This window comes from Oncorhynchus mykiss, chromosome 6 (genome assembly GCF_013265735.2).
Source record: "Oncorhynchus mykiss isolate Arlee chromosome 6, USDA_OmykA_1.1, whole genome shotgun sequence".
Taxonomy (NCBI): Eukaryota; Metazoa; Chordata; class Actinopteri; order Salmoniformes; family Salmonidae; genus Oncorhynchus; species Oncorhynchus mykiss.
The window spans coordinates 76,340,756-76,361,548 of NC_048570.1; the positions used below are offsets into that span (position 1 = coordinate 76,340,756).

General features: G+C 42.1%; 1 protein-coding gene across 1 annotated transcript in view; it reads right to left on the reverse strand.

Annotated features, from left to right (window-relative positions):
* LOC110526602 (TOX high mobility group box family member 3-like) overlaps positions 1-20,793 on the reverse strand; it is a 65,023-nt gene that overhangs the window by 25,785 nt on the left and 18,445 nt on the right. Inside the window, exon 2 of the mRNA XM_021607704.2 lies at positions 823-876. Coding sequence (XP_021463379.1) covers positions 823-876 — 54 coding nt within the window. The remainder of the gene's footprint in view (positions 1-822; positions 877-20,793) is intronic.

Consider the following 20,793-nt stretch of genomic DNA (forward strand, 5'->3'; position numbering starts at 1 on the left):
AACGTGGAGAAGGGATCAGAACGTGGAGAAGGGATCAGAACATGGAGAAGGGAGCAGAACGTGGATAAGGGATCAGAATGTAGAGAAGGGATCAGAACATGGAGAAGGGAGCAGAACGTAGAGAAGGGATCAGAACATGGAGAAGAGATCAGAACGTGGAGAAGGGATCAGAACGTGGAGAAGGGATCAGAACATGGAGAAGGGAGCAGAACGTGGATAAGGGATCAGAACATGGAGAAGGGAGCAGAACATGGAGAAGGGATCAGAACGTGGAGAAGGGATCAGAACATGGAGAAGGGATCAGAACATGGAGAAGGGAGCAGAACATAGAGAAGGGATCAGAACATGGAGAAGAGATCAGAACATGGAGAAGGGATCAGAACATGGAGAAGGGAGCAGAACGTGGAGAAGGGATCAGAACATGGAGAAGGGATCAGAACATGGAGAAGGGAGCAGAACGTAGAGAAGGGATCAGAACATGGAGAAGGGAGCAGAACGTGGAGAAGGGATCAGAACATGGAGAAGGGATCAGAACGTAGAGAAGGGATCAGAACATGGAGAAGAGATCAGAACATGGAGAAGGGAGCAGAACATGGAGAAGGGATCAGAACATGGAGAAGGGATCAGAACATAGAGAAGGGATCAGAACATGGAGAAGGGAGCAGAACGTGGAGAAGGGATCAGAACATGGAGAAGGGATCAGAACATGGAGAAGGGATCAGAACATGGAGAAGGGATCAGAAAATGGAGAAGGGATCAGAACATGGAGAAGAGATCAGAACGTGAAGGGATAGATGAGAAAAGTGGAGAAGGGATACTTACATCACCACCACCAGCGACATCTGCCATGTTCATGTAGTTGTTGTTGTTGGCAAACTGCAAGAGAGGAGAACAGATCATCATTATACCTCTGGCCTCGTATCAAGATTATGCCAAATCAGTGTCACAGAGATATTTCCTTTCACAGATCCATTCAATTAGTGTCACTTGCGTTTACGTTTTTCACATTTACGTGTTGAGTTTAGTCCTAGTTGTTTCTGCTTGGGTGACATTGCTTTATTGTCACATAGTAGAAATATGTATTTTGAGAGGCTGTAGCCAATTCACTGCAAGGTAATGAAAATCTGGAATCTGGAATAATGAAATTCATGCCTTATGGGATGGTAATTAAGCATGGGTTTGCATCACAAAGCAAAGTATCAAGATGCTCTGGCAGGTTATTAACTTCAAGTAACCCAAGGGAGGAGGATGCTGCCAAGGAACTAAAAAAAAGATGGTGGGAGAGTACCAATAGGACATGGAGCGGTTGTGGTTTTTTGGATTGGTGAAAGGCAAGGATGAATGGAGGGGATAAGTGTAGCTAGATGAGCTATTACAAAATGTGTCCTTTAGTTTAGTTAAAAAATAGCAACAGCGCTGTGTTTTGCGTTCATGACGAGCCCCCTAAACCCACACACATAGCCCTCCTAGCAAAATGGCTGCCACTTCCTTTCTTCGGATACACAAGCGTGCTGACAGGTAGGAACAATGGGACACAGAATGAAGAATTATGCACTAGCAGCTGGGCTCTAGAGCACAATGCACCTCTCTGTGACCAGGCTACAGCAGCAGCATAAACCCCACAAACCCCTGCCTACACCGGGCAGGGAGGAAGAGGGGAAGAGGTTTGTGTCTTCATGAGTCCTCCCTCTGTGAGACACTTTCTCCATTTGCACAAAGCACTGGAATAATCTCATTTTGTGTAATTATTACAAAGTCATTCTAGTGAAATATTATGAAAGTGGAACAACTCAAATATAGAGGGAGAGAAAAAATGGTTTCTTATCTTAAGCGGAAGCCAAACAATAGTGGAAACAAATTAAGATCAGAGCGAGATGAGAAGTGCATTAATTTATTTTCCACTCCTTTGTTTTTTTCTCCCCTCGTTTTCTTGTGAGTGGTTAGTATGCGAATGTAATTACCGAAAGAACTGCGGCTAATCAACTACGAATGGTATCCATTAATTAGCCTATGCCTTGGAGAGAGAGCGTGTAGAATCAGCAGCAATGTTAACAGCGTAATGCACCAATGAGAAGGGAAGCCACAAGCCCCACTAGCAGTTGGCAAAGCAGGTGGTTTGATACATTCAACACAACCCGTTTGTAGACCTCTTTACCTGGAGCTGTCCCACTGAACTGCATCTGAGCACTGGGGTTCACACACACACACACACACACACACACACACACACACACACACACACACACACACACACACACACACACACACACACACACACACACACACACACACACACACACACACACACACACACACACACACACACACACACACACACACACACCACAGAGAGTTGCAGATAACCTCAACTGTGAAACCTCTGTCAATAAGGAGCGGTCCTCCCTTCCCCCTTCTGTACTTTCAGACCTGACATGGCCAGGGTATTCTATGGTCAGGAATTCTGAGAATCACACACAGACACAGACACACACACACACACACATCTGGCATTCTGAGCAGCACTCGGCTAGTAATTAACCTCAACGCAGTCTGGGCTTATCTGTGAAGTGTTACACTGTCCCCTTCTTCTTTTAGATTACAAATTGAAGCCTCATAGATATCTCTCTCTATTGAAACACAGGCAACATTGTATTGATGTGGGAAGATATAGGAAGGTTTTGTGCAGTGCTACCTCTGTTCCTAACCCCCCTGGGTTTTTTCTGGTAAGTGAGACGTTAGGGGGTGAACAAACAATAGCTCTGGAACCAAGAGAACTCTGAACATTGTGGGAAATGGAGAGGGAACAGAAGGATCTAAGGAGGTGAATACATCATTTTGTTGTTATTGTGGGCTTTCTAATGACAAGAACTGATGCGGAGGTAGGCTATGTCTTCCCAGTGCATGCAGGTAGTGTGTTGGTTGTCAGTGTTTAGTTATTCATTAACGTCATCAACATCCAACTGTTTCCCAATGCAATTACTACCTGCAACATACAGATGCAGGATCTTAACTCTTTTTATGCTGAATATTTTTCTGTGCCGCAGAAAATGCAGACGAGCTTCATGATATACACAAATTCACTGAAAACCAGCACTAACACGTGGTTATATTAACAGTATTCCACTTTTCATGTAGCCTCATTTTGACCAGCTAATAGCCTAACTACCGATCAAGCAACATTATGGACTAAACATTAAAATCCTGTTGCACAGGATTATTTTGCGGTGACAATACAGGTCAAATTAAGATCTGTAAACTACCGCCTCTGTGGTGTGTGCTCCCAACACATGGTGAATTTATACCTCAATAACACAAACGCCAGGCTCTAAGGTGAGACAATAGGAAAACAACCAACAACAATTGATGCTGGCCTGAGTTCCAGTAAATTAGCTACAATGAAAACACTGCAATAAGGAAAGGCCATTAATTAGTATTGTGAAACTCTTTAGGAAGACTGCCCCATTTCCATGAGGTGTGTTTTTATTGTGCTTCCAGTTCCAGGGCACATTGGGTACAAGTCCAACTCTCCTCTGAGAACTAGCCTGTATCCCAAATGGCACCCTATGCCCTATGTAGTGCACTACTTTTGGGCCCTGGTCAAGAGCAGTGCACTCACTATAAAATGAATAGGGGGCCATTTGGGACACAGCCTAGTCTCTTACCAACACCATTGGAAATGGTCCCCAGCCACCAGAATCAATCTTGACCATTAAGAGCTCTACCCTACCGTGGCAGTCGCTTGGCCACATCCTCAGTGGACAGCGAGTAGCAACATGAGCGGATCTTGTTATTGTTATATTGTTGCTCCCAATTCATTTGGTGGAAGGCTGGCGTTTAATGTTCATGTTTCACGGCCGGCTCTGATTGAGTCAAATGCCAGATGAAATTAAGTGTGATTGGAAGGACTGTGCAGCTGACGGCAGAGCCTGCACTAAAATGGGTCAGAGCAGACAATAAGCGCTCTGTAATTAAAATGATGAGATGAGCAGGATGGATGAACAAACTCTGCCTGCTTTCAGTCCTCGTTAGGACAAAACCAAACCACGCTATGTTACTCAGGAAGCTTTTTGGCAGCAGTGAAATCTGCCACTGGTGGAACTAAGATTGTCTGGGGTATTATCACCCGAACATGACAGAGTAAATGTTACAGAAATGTTATCATGGGGTGTTCTTACAGGAACCAGGGAACTGGGGGTGAAAAATCTGTAGGAACATAAGAGCACAGCAGCAACAGGCCAGGCAAACCTGTTACAAAGCATTAGACAGCCCTGCACATTCAAGCTCCAAGCTCAGCATGTTTGGAAAAACAAGTGATGTCTCTCTTTCCCTCTCCCAATCTCTCTTTCTCTGTCATTCTCTCTCTATATCTCCTAAAGGCTCTATCTGGCAGAGGGGAACAAGCAGCAGTAGAGTAGAGTAGAGCTTTAAATAGCATTGGGATAGAAGGCTTTTATAAACAGACTGGATCCATGGCCAAAGGAGCTCTGTGTAACACGAGCCTCGAAGGTGTGAGAGAGACAGAAACGGCAGAGCAAACACACTGACTGGCCGGCCATCTACCTAGTGTTTTCACTCCCAGCCACTTCCTCTCTATCTGCACCAGCAGCAAATTTCTTTCTTCAATAAATGTTTCAGAGAAGAGAGAATTAAAGAGCTTACATGATCCTGATCCTGCCGTGAAAAGACTGAATAGGATGTACTGTCTGAGAAAACACTCATAGAGAGAGACAGAAAAGCATTAAGCTTTCCTCACATTGAATCAGATGAAGAGATTAATTTAATTTCTCTCTGTGTTTTGAGAAGGGAAAGAATACCCAATCCTTTGCAATTGGCAGTCTTCTCTCACATTATAGTGCTATGATGAGCTCTTGTGAGAGCTGGAAGAGGAGGAGGGGAAATTGTGGCTGTTTACATCTTCATTTGCTGAGATGCATTTGTTTTCTCCAAGTACTGTAAATACCATAGTAGTTCATTGGATTGTTTTTATTTGGAAAGTCTTTCCACTACAGGTCGACCGATTAATCGGAATGGCCGATTAATTAGGGCCGATTTCAAGTTTTCATAACAACCGGAAATCTGTATTTTTGGATGCCGATTTGGCCCATTTTTTTTTTACGCCTTTATTTAACTAGGCAAGTCAGTTAAGAACACATTCTTATTTCCAATGACGGCCTAGGAACAGTGGGTTAACTGCCAGAATGACAGATTTTTACCTTGTCAGCTCGGGGATTCAATCTTGCAATCTTACAGTTAACGAGTCCAACGCTCTAACCACCTGCCTCACGAGGAGCCTGCCTGTTACACGAATGCAGTAAGAAGCCAAGGTAAGTTGCTAGCTAGCACTAAACTTATCTTATAAAAAACTATCAATCAATCATAATCACTAGTTAACTACACATGGTTGATGATATTACTAGTTTATCTAGCGTGTCCTGCGTTGCATATAATCAATGCGGTGCGCATTCGCAAAAAAGGACTGTTATTGCTCCAACGTGTACCTAACCATAAACATCAATGCCTTCCTTAAAATCAAAACAGAAGTATATATTTTTAATCCTGCATATTTAGCTAAAATAAATCCAGGTTAGCAGGCAATATTAACCAGGTGAAATTGTGTCACTTCTCTTGCGTTCATTGCACGCAGAGTCAGGGTATATGCAACAGTTTGGGCCGCCTGGCTCGTTGCGAACTAATTTGCCAGAATTTTACGTAATTATAACATAACATTGAAGGTTGTGCAATGTAACAGGAATATTTACACCCGTTAGATAAAATACGGAATAGTTCAGTATTTCACTGAAAGAATAAACGTTTTGTTTTCGAGATGATAGTTTCCGGATTCGACCATATTAATGACCTAAGGCTCGTATTTCTGTGTGTTATTATGTTATAATTAAGTCTATGATTTGAAGGCGCAGTCTGATTGAGTGGTGGTAGGCACCAGCAGGCTCGTACGCATACATTCAAACAGAATTTTTGTGGGTTTTGCCAGCAGCTCTTCGCTGTGCTTCAAACATTGCACTGTTTATGACTTCATGCCTATCAACTCCCGAGATTAGGCTGCTCATAAATGTGGAGATAAAATAAGATACAGTGGGGAGAACAAGTATTTGATACACTGCTGATTTTGCAGGTTTTCCTACTTAAAAAAGCATGTAGAGGTCTGTAATTTTTATCATAGGTACACTTCAACTGTGAGAGACGGAATCTAAAATAAAAATCCAGAAAATCACATTTTATGATTTTTAAGTAATTAATTTGCATTTTATTGCATGACATAAGTATTTGATCACCTACCAACCAGTAAGAATTCCGGCTCTCACAGTCCTGTTAGTTTTTCTTTAAGAAGCCCCCCTGTTCTCCACTCATTACCTGTATTAACTGCACCTGTTTGAACTCGTTACCTGTATAAAAGACACCTGTCCACACACTCAATCAAACCTCTCCACAATGGCCAAGACTAGAGAGCTGTGTAAGGACATCAGGGATAAAATTGTAGACCTGCACAAGGCTGGGATGGGCTACAGGACAATAGGCAAGCAGCTTGGTGAGAAGGCAACAACTGTTGCCGCAATTATTATAAAATGGAAGAAGTTCAAGATGACGGTCAATCACACTCAGTCTGGGGCTCCAAGCAAGATCTCACCTCGTGGGGCATCAATGATCATGAGGAAGGTGAAGAATAAGCCCAGAACTACACGGCAGGACCGGGTCAATGACCTGAAGAGAGCTGGGACCACAGTCTCAAAGAAAACCATTAGTAACTCACTCCGCTGTCATGGATTAAAATTCTGCAGCGCACGCAAGGTCCCCCTGCTAAAGCCAGCGCATGTCCAGGCCCGTCTGAAGTTTGCCAATGACCATCTGGATGATCCAGAGGAGGAATGGGAGAAGGTCATGTGGTCTGATGAGACAAAAATATAGCTTTTTGGTCTAAACTCCACTCGCCGTGTTTGGAGGAAGAAGAAGGATAAGTACAACCCCAAGAACACCATCCCAACCATGAAGCATGGAGGTGGAAACATCATTCTTTGGGGATGCTTTTCTGCAAAGGGGGCAGGACGACTGCACCGTATTGAAGGGTGGATGGATGGGGCCATGTATCGCGAGATCTTGGCCAACAACCTCCTTCCCTCAGTAAGAGCATTGAAGATGGGTCATGGCTGAGTCTTCCAGCATGACAACGACCCGAAACACACAGCCAGGGCAACTAAGGAGTGGCTCCGTAAGAAGCATCTCAAGTTCCTGGAGTGGCCTAGCCAGTCTCCAGACCTGAACCCAATAGAAAATCTTTGGAGGGAGCTGAAAGTCCATAATGCCCAGCGACAGCCCCGAAACCTGAAGGATCTGGAGAAGGTCTGTATGGAGGAGGGGGCCAAAATCCCTGCTGCAGTGTGTGCAAACCTGGTCAAGAACTACAGGAAACGTATGATCTCTGTAATTGCAAACAAAAGTTTCTGTACCAAATATTAAGTTCCGCTTTTCTGATGTATCAAATACTTATGTCATGCAATAAAATGCTAATTAATTACTTAAAAATCATACAATGTGATTTTCTGGATTTTTGTTTTAGATTCTGTCTCTCACAGTTGAAGTGTACCTATGATAAAAAATGACAAACCTCTACATGCTTTGCAAGTGGGAAAACCTGCAAAATCGGCAGTGTATCAAATACTTGTTCTCCCCACTGTAACTGTTTGGTATAGTCAGCGCTGGTTTGGTCAACATACAGTCCAGATTCACAAGAGCATGAACAGAGAGAAAAGACATCGAAAACCAAATTTTGTAAGAATAAATCAAGTATTTTTTCCGCTCAAGTCTTGGACTGTAAAATTCCATACTAAATTTAATACATAGGGTCTAGAATCTTCCTTTTCCATCTGCACTTTAGACTATTCAATTCCAAAGTTGACTCTCATGAATAAATCAAAATGAAATGACCTCACAATAAGTGATTGGCTATGTAAAAAAAACAATGTCTACTCTGTGATAGACGAGACACAGAATGAGCAGAATATAGGCTACTTAGATTATACAATACAATCCAAAGCCATCAGTATCAGTACCTGCTTGACAGCAGGTAAGCACCTTGACTGTGTTCCTCCTCCCTCCTCCTCACAGAAACACCAAAAACTAATTCAATCTAGAACAGACATTTGCCAGAAACATATCAGCTGCTGACAAGCAATTTTACAGTTCAACTATGAGCTCAGTAATCACAGCATAGCCTCTGTTCTCCGGGACACGATGCTTATGCTAATGTATTCTCCAGTCCAGTCATCTCTCTGTAAGAAGGATAAAACACCAGTCAACTTGCAACTACACTACGCCTCCAGTTCAGTCCAGAGTGTAACCATAAGTAATTTGCTCTGTTGTTTTTATTTATTTTAATATTTCCATTACGATGCCAGCCACTGTAGCTTTGGCCCTTTCATTTAGCAGAAGGGGAGGAGACCAAGACTAGCGATACAAACGGAACACTTTCCTTTCCGCACAACCTCCACCAGGCCAGTTGCAGCTTGGGTAAACACTAATCTCTGATTCCCTGGGTCCTCCTCACCAAATACATGCTCATTTACCACCCAATTCAGGGTAAACAGTCTGCAGCTGGACCCTCCTGTGATTATAGGGGCTATTCACCACCAGCATGCCCCCATACATGCAGTGCCAAGCTGACACATATAGATATATATATATATATATATATATACCTCACTATGTGTTCGGCAGTCAATTTGTAAAGCGACTCCAGTGCACAGCGTGTCCACACAGTCAGCTCACAAGCTGTGTTCTGATCTGCAGGAGGAATCGATCCGTAATTCAGTTTAAAGCTAAAAATCATTACTCCCACAGCACAGCACACTGTTCCCTCCCATAAGAACTAACTGACTGCTGGTCCAGGACTACACAAGAAGTAACATTAAAGTGAATTTCTTTCTCTCTGTCTGTCTGTCTCCCATCTTTCCTTCTCTCTCTCATTCTCTCTACCTCTCTCTCTCTGTCCCTTACACTCGCCCCCCCTCTCCCCCTTACTCTCTCTCTCTGTCCCTTACACACTCTCTCTGTCCCTTACACACTCTCTCTGTCCCTTACACACTAGGCTTGGGCGGTATCCAGATTTCCATACCGACCATGTGCCATCCCGGAACATTCTGTAATACCAGCAGTGAACACAATCCCACTGAGTCTCTATAACCCGGGGGGCGGCAGGTAGCCTATTGGTTAGAGCATTGGGTCAGTAACCGAAAGGTTGTTAGATCGAATCCTCAAGCTGACAAGGTAAAAATCTGCCATTCTGCCTCTAAACAAGGCAGTTAACCCACTCTTCCTAGGCTTTCATTGTATATAAGAATTTGTTCTTAACTGACTTGCCTGGTAAAATAAAAAAATCCAAAGGATAGCAATGCTAACAAGTACATGTACAGTTGAAGTCGGAAGTTTACATACACCTTAGACAAATACATTTAAAAACTCAATTTTTCACAATTACTGACATTTAATCCTAGTAAAAATTAGCTGTCTTAGGTCAGTTAGGATCACCACTTTGTTTTAAGAATTTCAAATGTCAGAAAAATAGTAGAGATAATTATTTATTTCAGCTTTTATTTCTTTCATGTTCAGAGTGGGTCAGAATATTACATACACTCAATTAGTATTTGGCTCCAAAAGCCTTCCACAAGCTTCCCACAATAAGTTGGGAGAATTTTGGTCTTCCTCCTGGCAGAGCTGGTGTAACTGAGTTAGGTTTGTAGGCCTCCTAACTCGCACAAGCTTTTTCAGTTCTGCCTACACATTTTCTATAGGATTGAGGTCAAGGCTTTGTGATGGCCACTCCAATACCTTGACTGTGTTGTCCTTAAGCCATTTTGCCACTACTTTGTTAGTGTGCTTGGGGTCATTGTCCATTTGGAAGACCCATTTGCGACCAAGCTTCAACTTCCTGACTGATGTCTTGAGATGCTGCTTCTATATATCCACATAATTTTCCGTCCTCATGATGCTATCTATTTTGTGAAGTGCACCAGTCCCTCCTGCAGCAAACACCTCCACAATATGATGCTGCCACCCCTGTGCTTCATGGTTGGGATGGTGTTCTTCGGCTTGCAAGCCTCTCCCTTTTTCCTCCAAACATAACAGTTGTCATTAGGGCCAAACAGTTCTATTTTTGTTTCATCAGATCAGAGGACATTTCTCCAAAAAGTATGATCTTTGTCCCCATGTGCAGTTGCAAACCATAGTCTGGCTTTTTAATGGTGGTTTTGGAGCAGTGGCTTCTTCCTTGCTGAGCGGCCTTTCAGGTTATGTCAATATATGACTTGTTTTACTGTGGATACAGATACTGTCCTTTGATGTTGTTCTGGGGTTGATTTGCGCACAAAAGTACGTTCATCTCTAGGAGACAGAACACATCTCCTTCCTGAGCGGTATGACGGCTGCGTGGTCCCATAGTGGTTATACTTGCATACTATTGTTTGTACAGATGAACGTGGTACCTTCGGGCGTTTGGAAATTGCTCCAAAGGACGAACCAGACTTGTGGAGGTCTACAATTTTTTTTCTGAGGTCTTGGCTGATTTATTTTGATTTTCCCATGATGTCAAGCAAAGAGGCACTGAGTTTGAAGGTAGGCCTTGAAATACATCCACAGGTACACCTCTAATTCACTCAAAGTATGTCAATTAGCCTAGCAGAAGCTTCTAGAGTCATGACATCATTTTCTGGAATTTTCCAAGCTGTTTAAAGGCACAGTCAACTTAGTGTATGTAAACATCTGACCCACTGGAATTGTGATACAGTGAATTATAAGTGAAATAATCTGTCTGTAAACAATTGTTGGAAAAATTACTTGTGTCATGCACAAAGTAGATGTCCTAACCGGCTTGCCAAAACTATAGTTTGTTAACAAGAAATTAACAAGAAAAACGAGTTTTAATGACTCCAACATAAGTGTATGTAAACTTCCGACTTCAACTGTAACATCGCATAGAGAATGCTAAAAAGATTATTGCGAACATTTTATACAGTCTCTGACCTAAATTATTTGCAGGACAGACATCCCAGTTCATAAAGTTATACAAATAAATGCTACTCACAGTTTGTTGCACGCACAAAACAAATAGACAACATGGCTCCTGGAGGGTTTTTCTGCTGTTACCAATCTTAGCTTGATTTTGGAAGAAGATAACCACTTAGCTAGATAGTTACTAAACTAGCTACTAAATTAGCAAATCAAAAGCCCAACTGCATAGCATTTAAAACATTTTAGACAGTTAACTTAATAGTTATAAGATATCTAGCTGGCAAACATATAGTTGTGAATTCCATGCTGTAACTCTGGCGCATGATGCACAACAGTGAGTGACTCACAAGGCTCCAGTCTCTCATGTTGTGTGCTTGTAAACAATCACCACATGACTGAGGACTATAATGAAAAATTACGTGACAGGTGAAATGAAGAACACGATCTTCTTAATCTTCTAACGTATTGCACAAGTTGACCGTAGGTATTTACTTAAAAAGTAGCTACAAATATTTAAATGTATTAAAACCTTAAAGAAAGTTTCAATGGTATTCACGGTATTGAAAATATATTTTCAAATACTCAGGTATACGGTATATACGGTATACCATTCAAGCCTATCTCTCACCCCTCACTAGATTAAAATGGAGCAGTAGAACAGGTCTGAGAGAGAAAGATTTGGTGTTATCAGAAGTCTGGAAAAAACAGATGACAGTTTTATTCAGTCTGTGTCCTGATTGTCTCTCTCTTTCACAGCCTGTCCACTCTCTTCTGCTTGGCCCTGCATTGTTTGCGTCTCAAATGCGTCTCAACACTATTCCATAGGTCTCTGGTCAAAAGTAGTACACTATATAGGAAATAGGTTGCTATTTGAGACATGCCCATTGTGTCGTCAGTCTGCCCTGTTTGCTTTAATAAATCTGGACCAGACCTGATGGAATTGTTTAACCCCATGCTGGGAAATAAACATGGCTATAAAAGACCACCTGTTCACTGTTCACTTATACTCTACCAGTGTTTGATGTCCTGCATCCCAAATATTACCCTATTACTTATATAGCAGTACTTTTGACCAGAGCCCTATGGGAGCACTATGGGCCCTGGTCAAATGTAGTGCACTATGGGCCCTGGTCAAATGTAGTGCACTATGTAGGGAATAGGGTCCCATTTGGGAAGCAACCTCGGTGGAGTTGAGTGTATTAATAATTTTGTGTACGCTCACTTTAACGTATATGAAAGATACAGTCCCAAGGGTGCTCTCTCTGAAATGTGAGCGCACCTAATATAGATGTGTCTATTTGGGACGGGAGTTAAACCTAAGTAGAGCCTCCCAGGTACTATGTTGCAGTACATGGCATAACTAAGAACATTACTGCTTCCTTGTTGCTGGCTTAAGAAACATGGGCTACACTTGGAAACAAACTGAAGTGGTCAATTAAGAAAATAAAGGAAATGAGATTTAATGATATTATAGTGTACTTCGCTGTCAAGTTTCTTCTCTGGGCCAGCTTGTTTTGGTAGTGTTGAGAGACAGACTGTAAGTAAAAGTCTGAGGTTAGTGACGCAGACATCTTTTGTCATGTTCTCTGCAGAGCAAACATAACAAACACTGGGCCGAGGAGAGTTGTGCTTTGGTTCCGTATGACGGACAGTGCTAAAGGTAGCTACATTTTTCTTGTTATTACTCTTGTGTCACATATTCAAAAATGTCCCCTACGACTCACACCCTCTGTTTCAGGAATATGGAATATGTGGATAAATAGGCTGTATCAATCAACCACATATTCGGAATTATGATGACACAAAGCTACTTCCATACAGTCAAAACAATTCACAAAGTATGTCAGAAATTCACTGGATCTGTGACAGATGCACACCAAAGCCTCATCACTGTAGTTGATACTAGGGCTGTTGCGGTGACCATATTACCATCACACCGGCAGTCACGAGTCATGAAGGCAGTCAAATTCCACGTGACCGTTAGTCATGTTAATTAGGCTTCTCCAAGCTCTGATGCTGCTGATGGTCATTAGTAGCATACCAAACATGCTAACTGATCGCCGCACTCAGCGAGGGCACATTACGTGCATTACGGCCGCCGTTAAATTCTAAGCATTATCAAGTGCTTGTCAAGTTGTGAATGAGAGACTGATGAAGTGTGTTCAGGCTGCGCAAAAAAACTAAGCAGAGCTCATGCCTTTCAAGCAACTTTTTTCAAAACATCATTAAAGTCGCATCATGCAGCCTTACAATGTATAAAAAAATCTAAACATATAGCCCAACGTTTGTAGAACAACTAAAGTTACATTAATACCTTTAAATGAAGCTTAAAGGAATAACTATTTCTTTGCTAACCGCTCAATACAGAATAGCCACATGAGCGCACTCCGTCAAATCATTTGGAGAATTATTCAGCTTTGTTCAATTGTATTCTTCATCCTATAAAATAATGGCACGGAATTCTAAGCAAATCTTATCTGTTAAATGAACTAGTGTAGCCTACAGCCATTTGGCATAGCCAGATAAGGACAAATTCAGAGTATGCTATTATGTCCTTCTGAAATAAACTACATTTTCTAAATATCATGTTTCTTTAGACCTGTCTAAAGTAAATAATGGATTTATTGTGAAGGTGTAGGCTGTATTACATGGATTTATTAAACTTTTTCAAATGTATATGTTCCAAAGGTCAGCATTAGTGGCTTGTAGGCTATGTGTGGAAGCCAGGAGATGCTAAATGTGTTTATGTTAATTAACGGTCAATTACCGTGAGACCGACAGTTATTTGATTGACAATCACCGGCTGACAAACTTTCGTGACCGCCACATCCCTAGTTGATACCAACACAATAATGACCAAATGCATCTGTTCTAGCACTAGGCCTACAGGGACTTGTGTCCTTAGCCTAGGTCCAATCCAGCTAGTCTACATACTATGTAGATGAACCACCCTCTCCTCTTCTCCCTTTACCACTGAGTCTGGTCTGGTCCACACTCCCGAGAGCAAATCCTAAAAGAAAGCAGTAGCTGAATGAGGGGTTTCATCTTTGATCTAGAGGGGTGCAAAGCCATTGGCCCGCCGCCACAAAGGGGCTTAGGGCTGAGGAGAAGAGTATAAGGCCTCAGAAACATGGGGAAGCTTTCCCACAATGCCTGCTGTTAGCAGCACAGACACAGACACACAAGTTGTTAAAGGCCCAGTGCAGTCAAAAATGTGATTTCCCTGTGTTTTATATATACACTGCTCAAAAAAAAAAGGGAACACTAAAATAACACATCCTAGATCTGAATGAATGAAATATTCTTATTAAATACTTTTTTCTTTCCATAGTTGAATGTGTTGACAATAAAATCACACAAAAATTATCAATGGAAATCAAATTTATCAACCCATCGAGGTCTTAATTTGGAGTCACACTCAAAATCAAAGTGGAAAACCATACTACAGGCTGATCCAACTTTGATGTAATGTCCTTAAAACAAGTCAAAATGAGGCTCAGTAGTGTGTGTGGCCTCCACGTGCCTGTATGACCTCCCTACAACGCCTGGGCATGCTCCTGATGAGGTGGCGGATGGTCTCCTGAGGGATCTCCTCCCAGACCTGGAATAAAGCATCCGCCAACTCCTGGACAGTCTGTGGTGCACGTTGGTGGATGGAGCGAGACATAATGTCCCAGATGTGCTCAATTGGATTCAGGTCTGGGGAACGGGCGGGCCAGTCCATAGCATCAATGCCTTCCACTTAAAGGAAATGCTGACACACTCCAGCCACATGAGGTCTAGCATTGTCTTGCAGTAGGAGGAACCCAGGGCCAACCACACCAGCATATGGTCTCACAAGGGGTCTGAGGATCTCATCTCGGTACCTAATGGCAGTCAGGCTACCTCTGGCGAGCACATGGAGGGCTGTGCGGCCCCCCAAAGAAATGCCACCCCACACCATGACTGACCCACCGCCAAACCGGTCATGCTGGAGGATGTTGCAGGCAGCAGAACGTTCTCCAAGGCGTCTCCAGACTGTCACGTCTGTCACATGTGCTCAGTGTGAACCTGCTTTCATCTGTGAAGAGCACAGGGCGCCAGTGGCGAATTTGCCAATTTTGGTGTTCTCTGGCAAATGAAAAACGTCCTGCACGGTGTTGGGCTGTAAGCACAACCCCCACCTGTGGACGTCGGGCCCTCATACCACCCTCATGGAGTCTGTTTCTGACCGTTTGAGCAGACACATGCACATTTGTGGCCTGCTGGAGTTCATTTTGCAGGGCTCTGGCAGTGCTCCTCCTTGCACAAAGGCGGAGGTAGCGGTCCTGCTGCTGGGTTGTTGCCCTCCTACGGCCTCCTCCACGTCTCCTGATGTACTGGCCTGTCTCCTGGTAGCGCCTCCATGCACTGGACACTACGCTGACATACACAGCAAACCTTCTTGCCACATCTCTCATTGATGTGCCATCCTGGATGAGCTGCACTACCTGAGCCACTTGTGTGGGTTGTAGACTCCATTTCATGCTACCACTAGAGTGAAAGCACCGCCAGCATTCAAAAGTGACCAAAACATCAGCCAGGAAGTATAGGAACTTAGAAGTGGTCTGTGGTCCCCACCTGCAGAACCACTCCTTTATTGGGGGTGTCTTGCTAAATGCCTGTAATTTCCACCTGTTGTCTATTCCATTTGCACAACAGCATGTGAAATGTATTGTCAATCAGTGTTGCTTCCTAAGTGGACAGTTTGATTTCACAGAAGTGTGATTGACTTGGAGTTACATTGTGTTGTTTAAGTGTTCCCTTTATTGTTTTGAGCAGTGTATATACAATATTTCCACACTATGAGGTTGGAATAATACTGTAAAATTGTGACAATGATGACAATGCCCTTTTAGTGTAAGAGCTGTTTGAAAAGACCGCTTGAAATTTCAGCTATTATTTTGCTGGTTTTGGCCTGCCTAGTGACATCACCAGGATGTACATTACTTAATAGACCAATAAGAAAGAGAGTTCCAAACCTCTCTGCCAATAACAGCAAGTTTTCAGTTTGATATTGAGATAAAAAAAAAATGGCCGCATTGGACCTTTAAGGAAATGACATGAGAGTAGTTCAAATCAGCTTGGTGGTGGTGGTGTCTTGCAGTCGCCTCTAAACCTTGAATGTCTAGATGCTGTTTACTTTGGGACAGCTTTGAAGTAACTCCAGCTCCAAGATGCTATCATTTAAACCAGGCTTACTTTTACTGCACTCTTAGCTCTCTGGTCTACGGCTATTGTGGGTTTAGGTGTCATTATCTGAGATAATGCATTGTTTAATCGCCATACAGGAAAGCTTTTCACCACAGTAGATGGGTTTGTTTCAGTGGTATTAGTGCTGATGGTGGTGTTGCTGTACTAGATATGACAGGTGGGTATGGGCTCAGTGACCTGGATCCATCCCTATTGAGAGCTGCGGAGAATGGAGTCTTCTCCTATTGCGTTGGCAGAACAGACACATTTCTCTATTCCCTGGACACTATTACTGGTTAACACACTCATTAGAATGGTTTTTGCCTCTGTACACACTGCAAAACGCAGGTACCAGTCACTGTTTCAGGGACTCACTGGAAACTAATCCTCTAATTCTTTGAGAGTAATTGCATGAAAATTCTATTTAACTCAGGAGGTTGAAACAACGTTTATAAACCAGGCTACCGTTATAATTTAACTCAGGCAGAAAAGCTTCCTGGATTAAAAGTGACAGTATGAAAGTATTCTACCATCCAATGCTTATGTAAATAGATCTGATGTATTAACAAATTATTCATCCAGCAAATTCATTGTGTACAATCAGTAGGATCTGTAGTATTACCTGTTAAGCTTTCATGCTTCTCTTCTTACTCGCAAAAACAAAACTCTTTAGGCTAGAAATGGATTAGGTAAATAACTGTGTATTTCTCCATGCATGTATTGTAAAGATACAGCTGTAAGCTGGCGTGGGTGTACTGGATCTATCTACCCTGTGCTGTGCTGTGCTGTGCTGTGCTGTGCTGTGCTGTGCTGTGCTGTGCTGCATGCATCCTTCCTTTCCATGTATTTTTCTCGATAAGACTACATACAGTAAGTAGAAACCGACCAGTTGTTCAATCTCTATAAATCTGAGAAACACAAACTGCTGAGCGGTGACTCATATATCAGTCTATTATACACTACAGGGCTGACTGTATTAAACAAATGGATCTGCCTGCAGCTGGAGGAGAGAGCCAGTATAGGGGAGCAGAGGTTATTGTCTAATTTCAATCTTGGCTGCCTTCCCAGAGCTCTACCACATTCCAATTTGTGGCTGTGTTGCTTGGCACTACTGACAGAACAGAGAGAGGTCCTGCTGCAAATACTGTTTGTGTTCGGCTACAGAAATGTGTCTGGAAAACTGACAATCAACAGGTCGGCACAGATTAATGCAATGACTGGAGCAAATTAGCTGAAATTATGGAAATGCTATGGATAAGGATGTTTTCTTTCGGGTTGTCGAGCGACATATACCTGGCATTTTTGCCAGTCATTGTTAGTTGTTACAGTATCTTTCTCCTACACAATCGTTGGGGGTTGGTGTGTAAGATCACATACACACCCATTATAGCAATGTTAATACACTGCCTAGCATGTTATGAATTGTTTTATTCCACAATGAAAGGACAGCTGCAAAAGACAACGCTGGACAAAAACAGCTGTTTAGACCTGCATTTTAGCTATTTCAAGTATGTATTTTCCAGCATACTACCCTCCATTCAGCAATTTGACTGACAATTCTTGGCAACAGGGCCTCCAAAAAACAAAAAAAACAAGCGTCTGTTGAGTTTCAGATATTGTTTTCGTTATGTGACAGGAGCCATCAAGACTAAATGCTCTGTTCATGCTTTTCACTCTATTTACAACTGAAGTGCCATTTTAACATTTCACTTTTCAAAGGAAGTGTAAGATTATGATACCTACTGTTGAATAATTACAAAGACTTAATCTTCGCTATTTATTTCATATCACAGCAGCCAGTGACATTTAGAGAGCTTAAGAAGAAAGACGCATCTGTTTAGACACAATGTAAAATGATTCCGTTCCTCCATGTTAGAAAGAACAGTGAGATCAAAGTGTACCTGAACATGACAGTCCACAGAGTTAATGGAACCCCACTATGTTCTAGAGGATTTCTCTTTTACAGGGAAGGAAAAAGAGAAGCTGAGCTTAGCTAGCAAAGCATTGAAAAAGGTGAAGGAGAAAATATACCTCTCTCTCTGTCTGTCTCTCCGTCTCTCTCGCTCTCAATTCAATTCAAAGGGGCTTTATTGGCATGAGAAACACATGTTTACATTGTCAAAGCAAGTGAAATAAACGATAAACAAAGGTGAGAAGACACAAAACATTAACAAAAAACGATTAGAATTTAACAGTAAATATTGAACTCAAAAAGGTTTCAAAAAGATAAATACATTTTAAGTGTTTATCAGCTATTTACAGTGTTTTAGTAATGTGCAAATAGTTCTAGTACGAATAGTAGGGGAAGATAAATAGATAAACATTGGTGGTATTTGCAATGTTGTTTGTGCTCTACTAGATGCCCTTTTCTCATGGCAACGGGCCACGAATCTTGCTGCCATGATTGCACAGATATGGGAGTTTATCAATGTTTGATTTGTTTTCAAATGATTTGTGTGTCTGTGTGATTTTCTCTCTCTCTCAAAAATATCCTTGGTGAGGCTGACACGTAAAAAGCATGTGACCTATCAAATACAGCCATGACACTTAAAAGTGTGGATTTCCCTCAGGATAATATGAGGCTAAGCGTTTGCCTTTACGACTAATGTATGAGCCAATGGTATAACTCATAAAGTCAGTCATGTGCGCATACAGTACATTACAACCATAAACCAGCATCTGGGTCTGGAATGGAAAGTAGGAGAGACATGGTAATGTCATTAGTCTATCCAACCCCTTTCAACTGAGTATACTAGATGAAGTGAAATACATTACATTAAGATCATGGTTCAATTAATTGTGTTAGTGTGTTCTAAAACATGAGGATCTACTTATTGCAACGTAGAGGTGCTTTAATGGACAGTTTAATGCTGGGTATTAATTAGGTTGACTACAGAGATTAAGTAGTGTACAGTTTGTTTTAAACAACTACTCTAAGATAGGAAGTATCTGTTTTTCCACGCTTAAAAATAACACTGCACATTTGATTTTGTACACTACTCCACCTCTGAGGCAGCAAGGTCTGCTAAGTGTCTATAGAAAAATAAGTAATTGACTTCCTCCTTTGACCACAACTCCCTCAGAGCAGTTTTATCCCATTTCTAACAGTCCAGGAAGATGAGAAAGGGGTCAGACAGTGACATATGCTGTATTTGAGCCTTGACCTCCTTGTTAGGGGCAAATGGGAACTGCGCTGTGAGTTTCTGCACCAAAATAAATGAGACAGTTCAGTTAAGGTCGGGGTCCACCATACGTTCTACAACGAGCTCAAGCACTTTCCTCACTGTGTGTATGTGTGTACCAACATGCCTCTCCATTCGTCTTCATTAAGCTTGTGTTTGAACTGTTTCTCCACATCTCTGTAAGTATAGAGTCTACTGGGAGCAGCTGCAGCTCCTTCATACTGTAGCAGCCCACATCTCATCTACTCTACACTGTCCTTCTAACTATCCTTCACAGACGTCCTTCTTTAAAGACACAGAGAGTGAGAGGCTTTTAAACAGTTGTGCTGGACAGGTGGAGAGAAAACACCACTTTCTTTTGGAGAGAGAGAGAGAGAGAGAGAGAGAGAGAGAGGAAGGATACAAGCTATCACCCTGCCTGTCATCAGCCAATTTACCTGGAGAGAGAGGGGCAGATTCAATGGACACAGAGATAATTCATCTCTTCATTCATGTAAACTGAAGAGATCGACCAAATCAGCTCTACAACAGTATTGACTGTTAGCTCCTTGTATTTCACAGTTTTTATTAAATCGGGAGCATTACTGCTATCATGCTGGCCCCAAAATCCAAATAAAGGCCTGGATTGGAAAACGAGGCTACCATCACACTGGGAAGCAATAATAATCCCGATCTCTTTATTCAAATCTGCCATGTGTGGATATTCAGTGTGACTGAATAGCCATGGGAATGTTGCTCCAGCATATCTCTCCTGTCTGTCTGTAATTGAGCAGATGTATACTCTGGAAAAGGCTTTCTTATTTTAACTCGGCTACACAAAGTTTTCTATGTAATGTATTACTCATTTGTAAAGGTCTTTTTAAACAGGCAGCCACAAATTGTGATATATTATAATTCAGTTAATCTTTCTCACTAGCATCATCTGAATCCATATCCTTAATCCATATCATTTTTATATGATGATTTGTTACCCTCAGATTTGTTGTTGGCTCTCTCTCGCCCACAGACCATCAGACATCAGTGCTGGTTAGGCTGGTCAGTGCAGAGTTGTCAGATCCAGGAATTCAAAGATCAGGAAGAACAATAGCCAGAGGCCTGCCTGACTGGGTTCTAAAAGCCTCTATGTCAGCACACAGTAGCTACAGTATGTTGTTTTGACAGCCCGTGTACCAAACTCTGGACGTATTTTATCTTACAAGCTTTACATAGAGTGCTGCATATTCTCTCAGTTATGTTGTTATCACTTTCTACAGAGAAAGATAATGTTTTTATAATTAAAAGAGAAAGATGATACTGATCATATATTATCATGAGTGTTTCCTCACATAAGTGCTGTATGTGGGGTGAGTTAAGTGAATAGAATTATGTGGTCAAATACGAC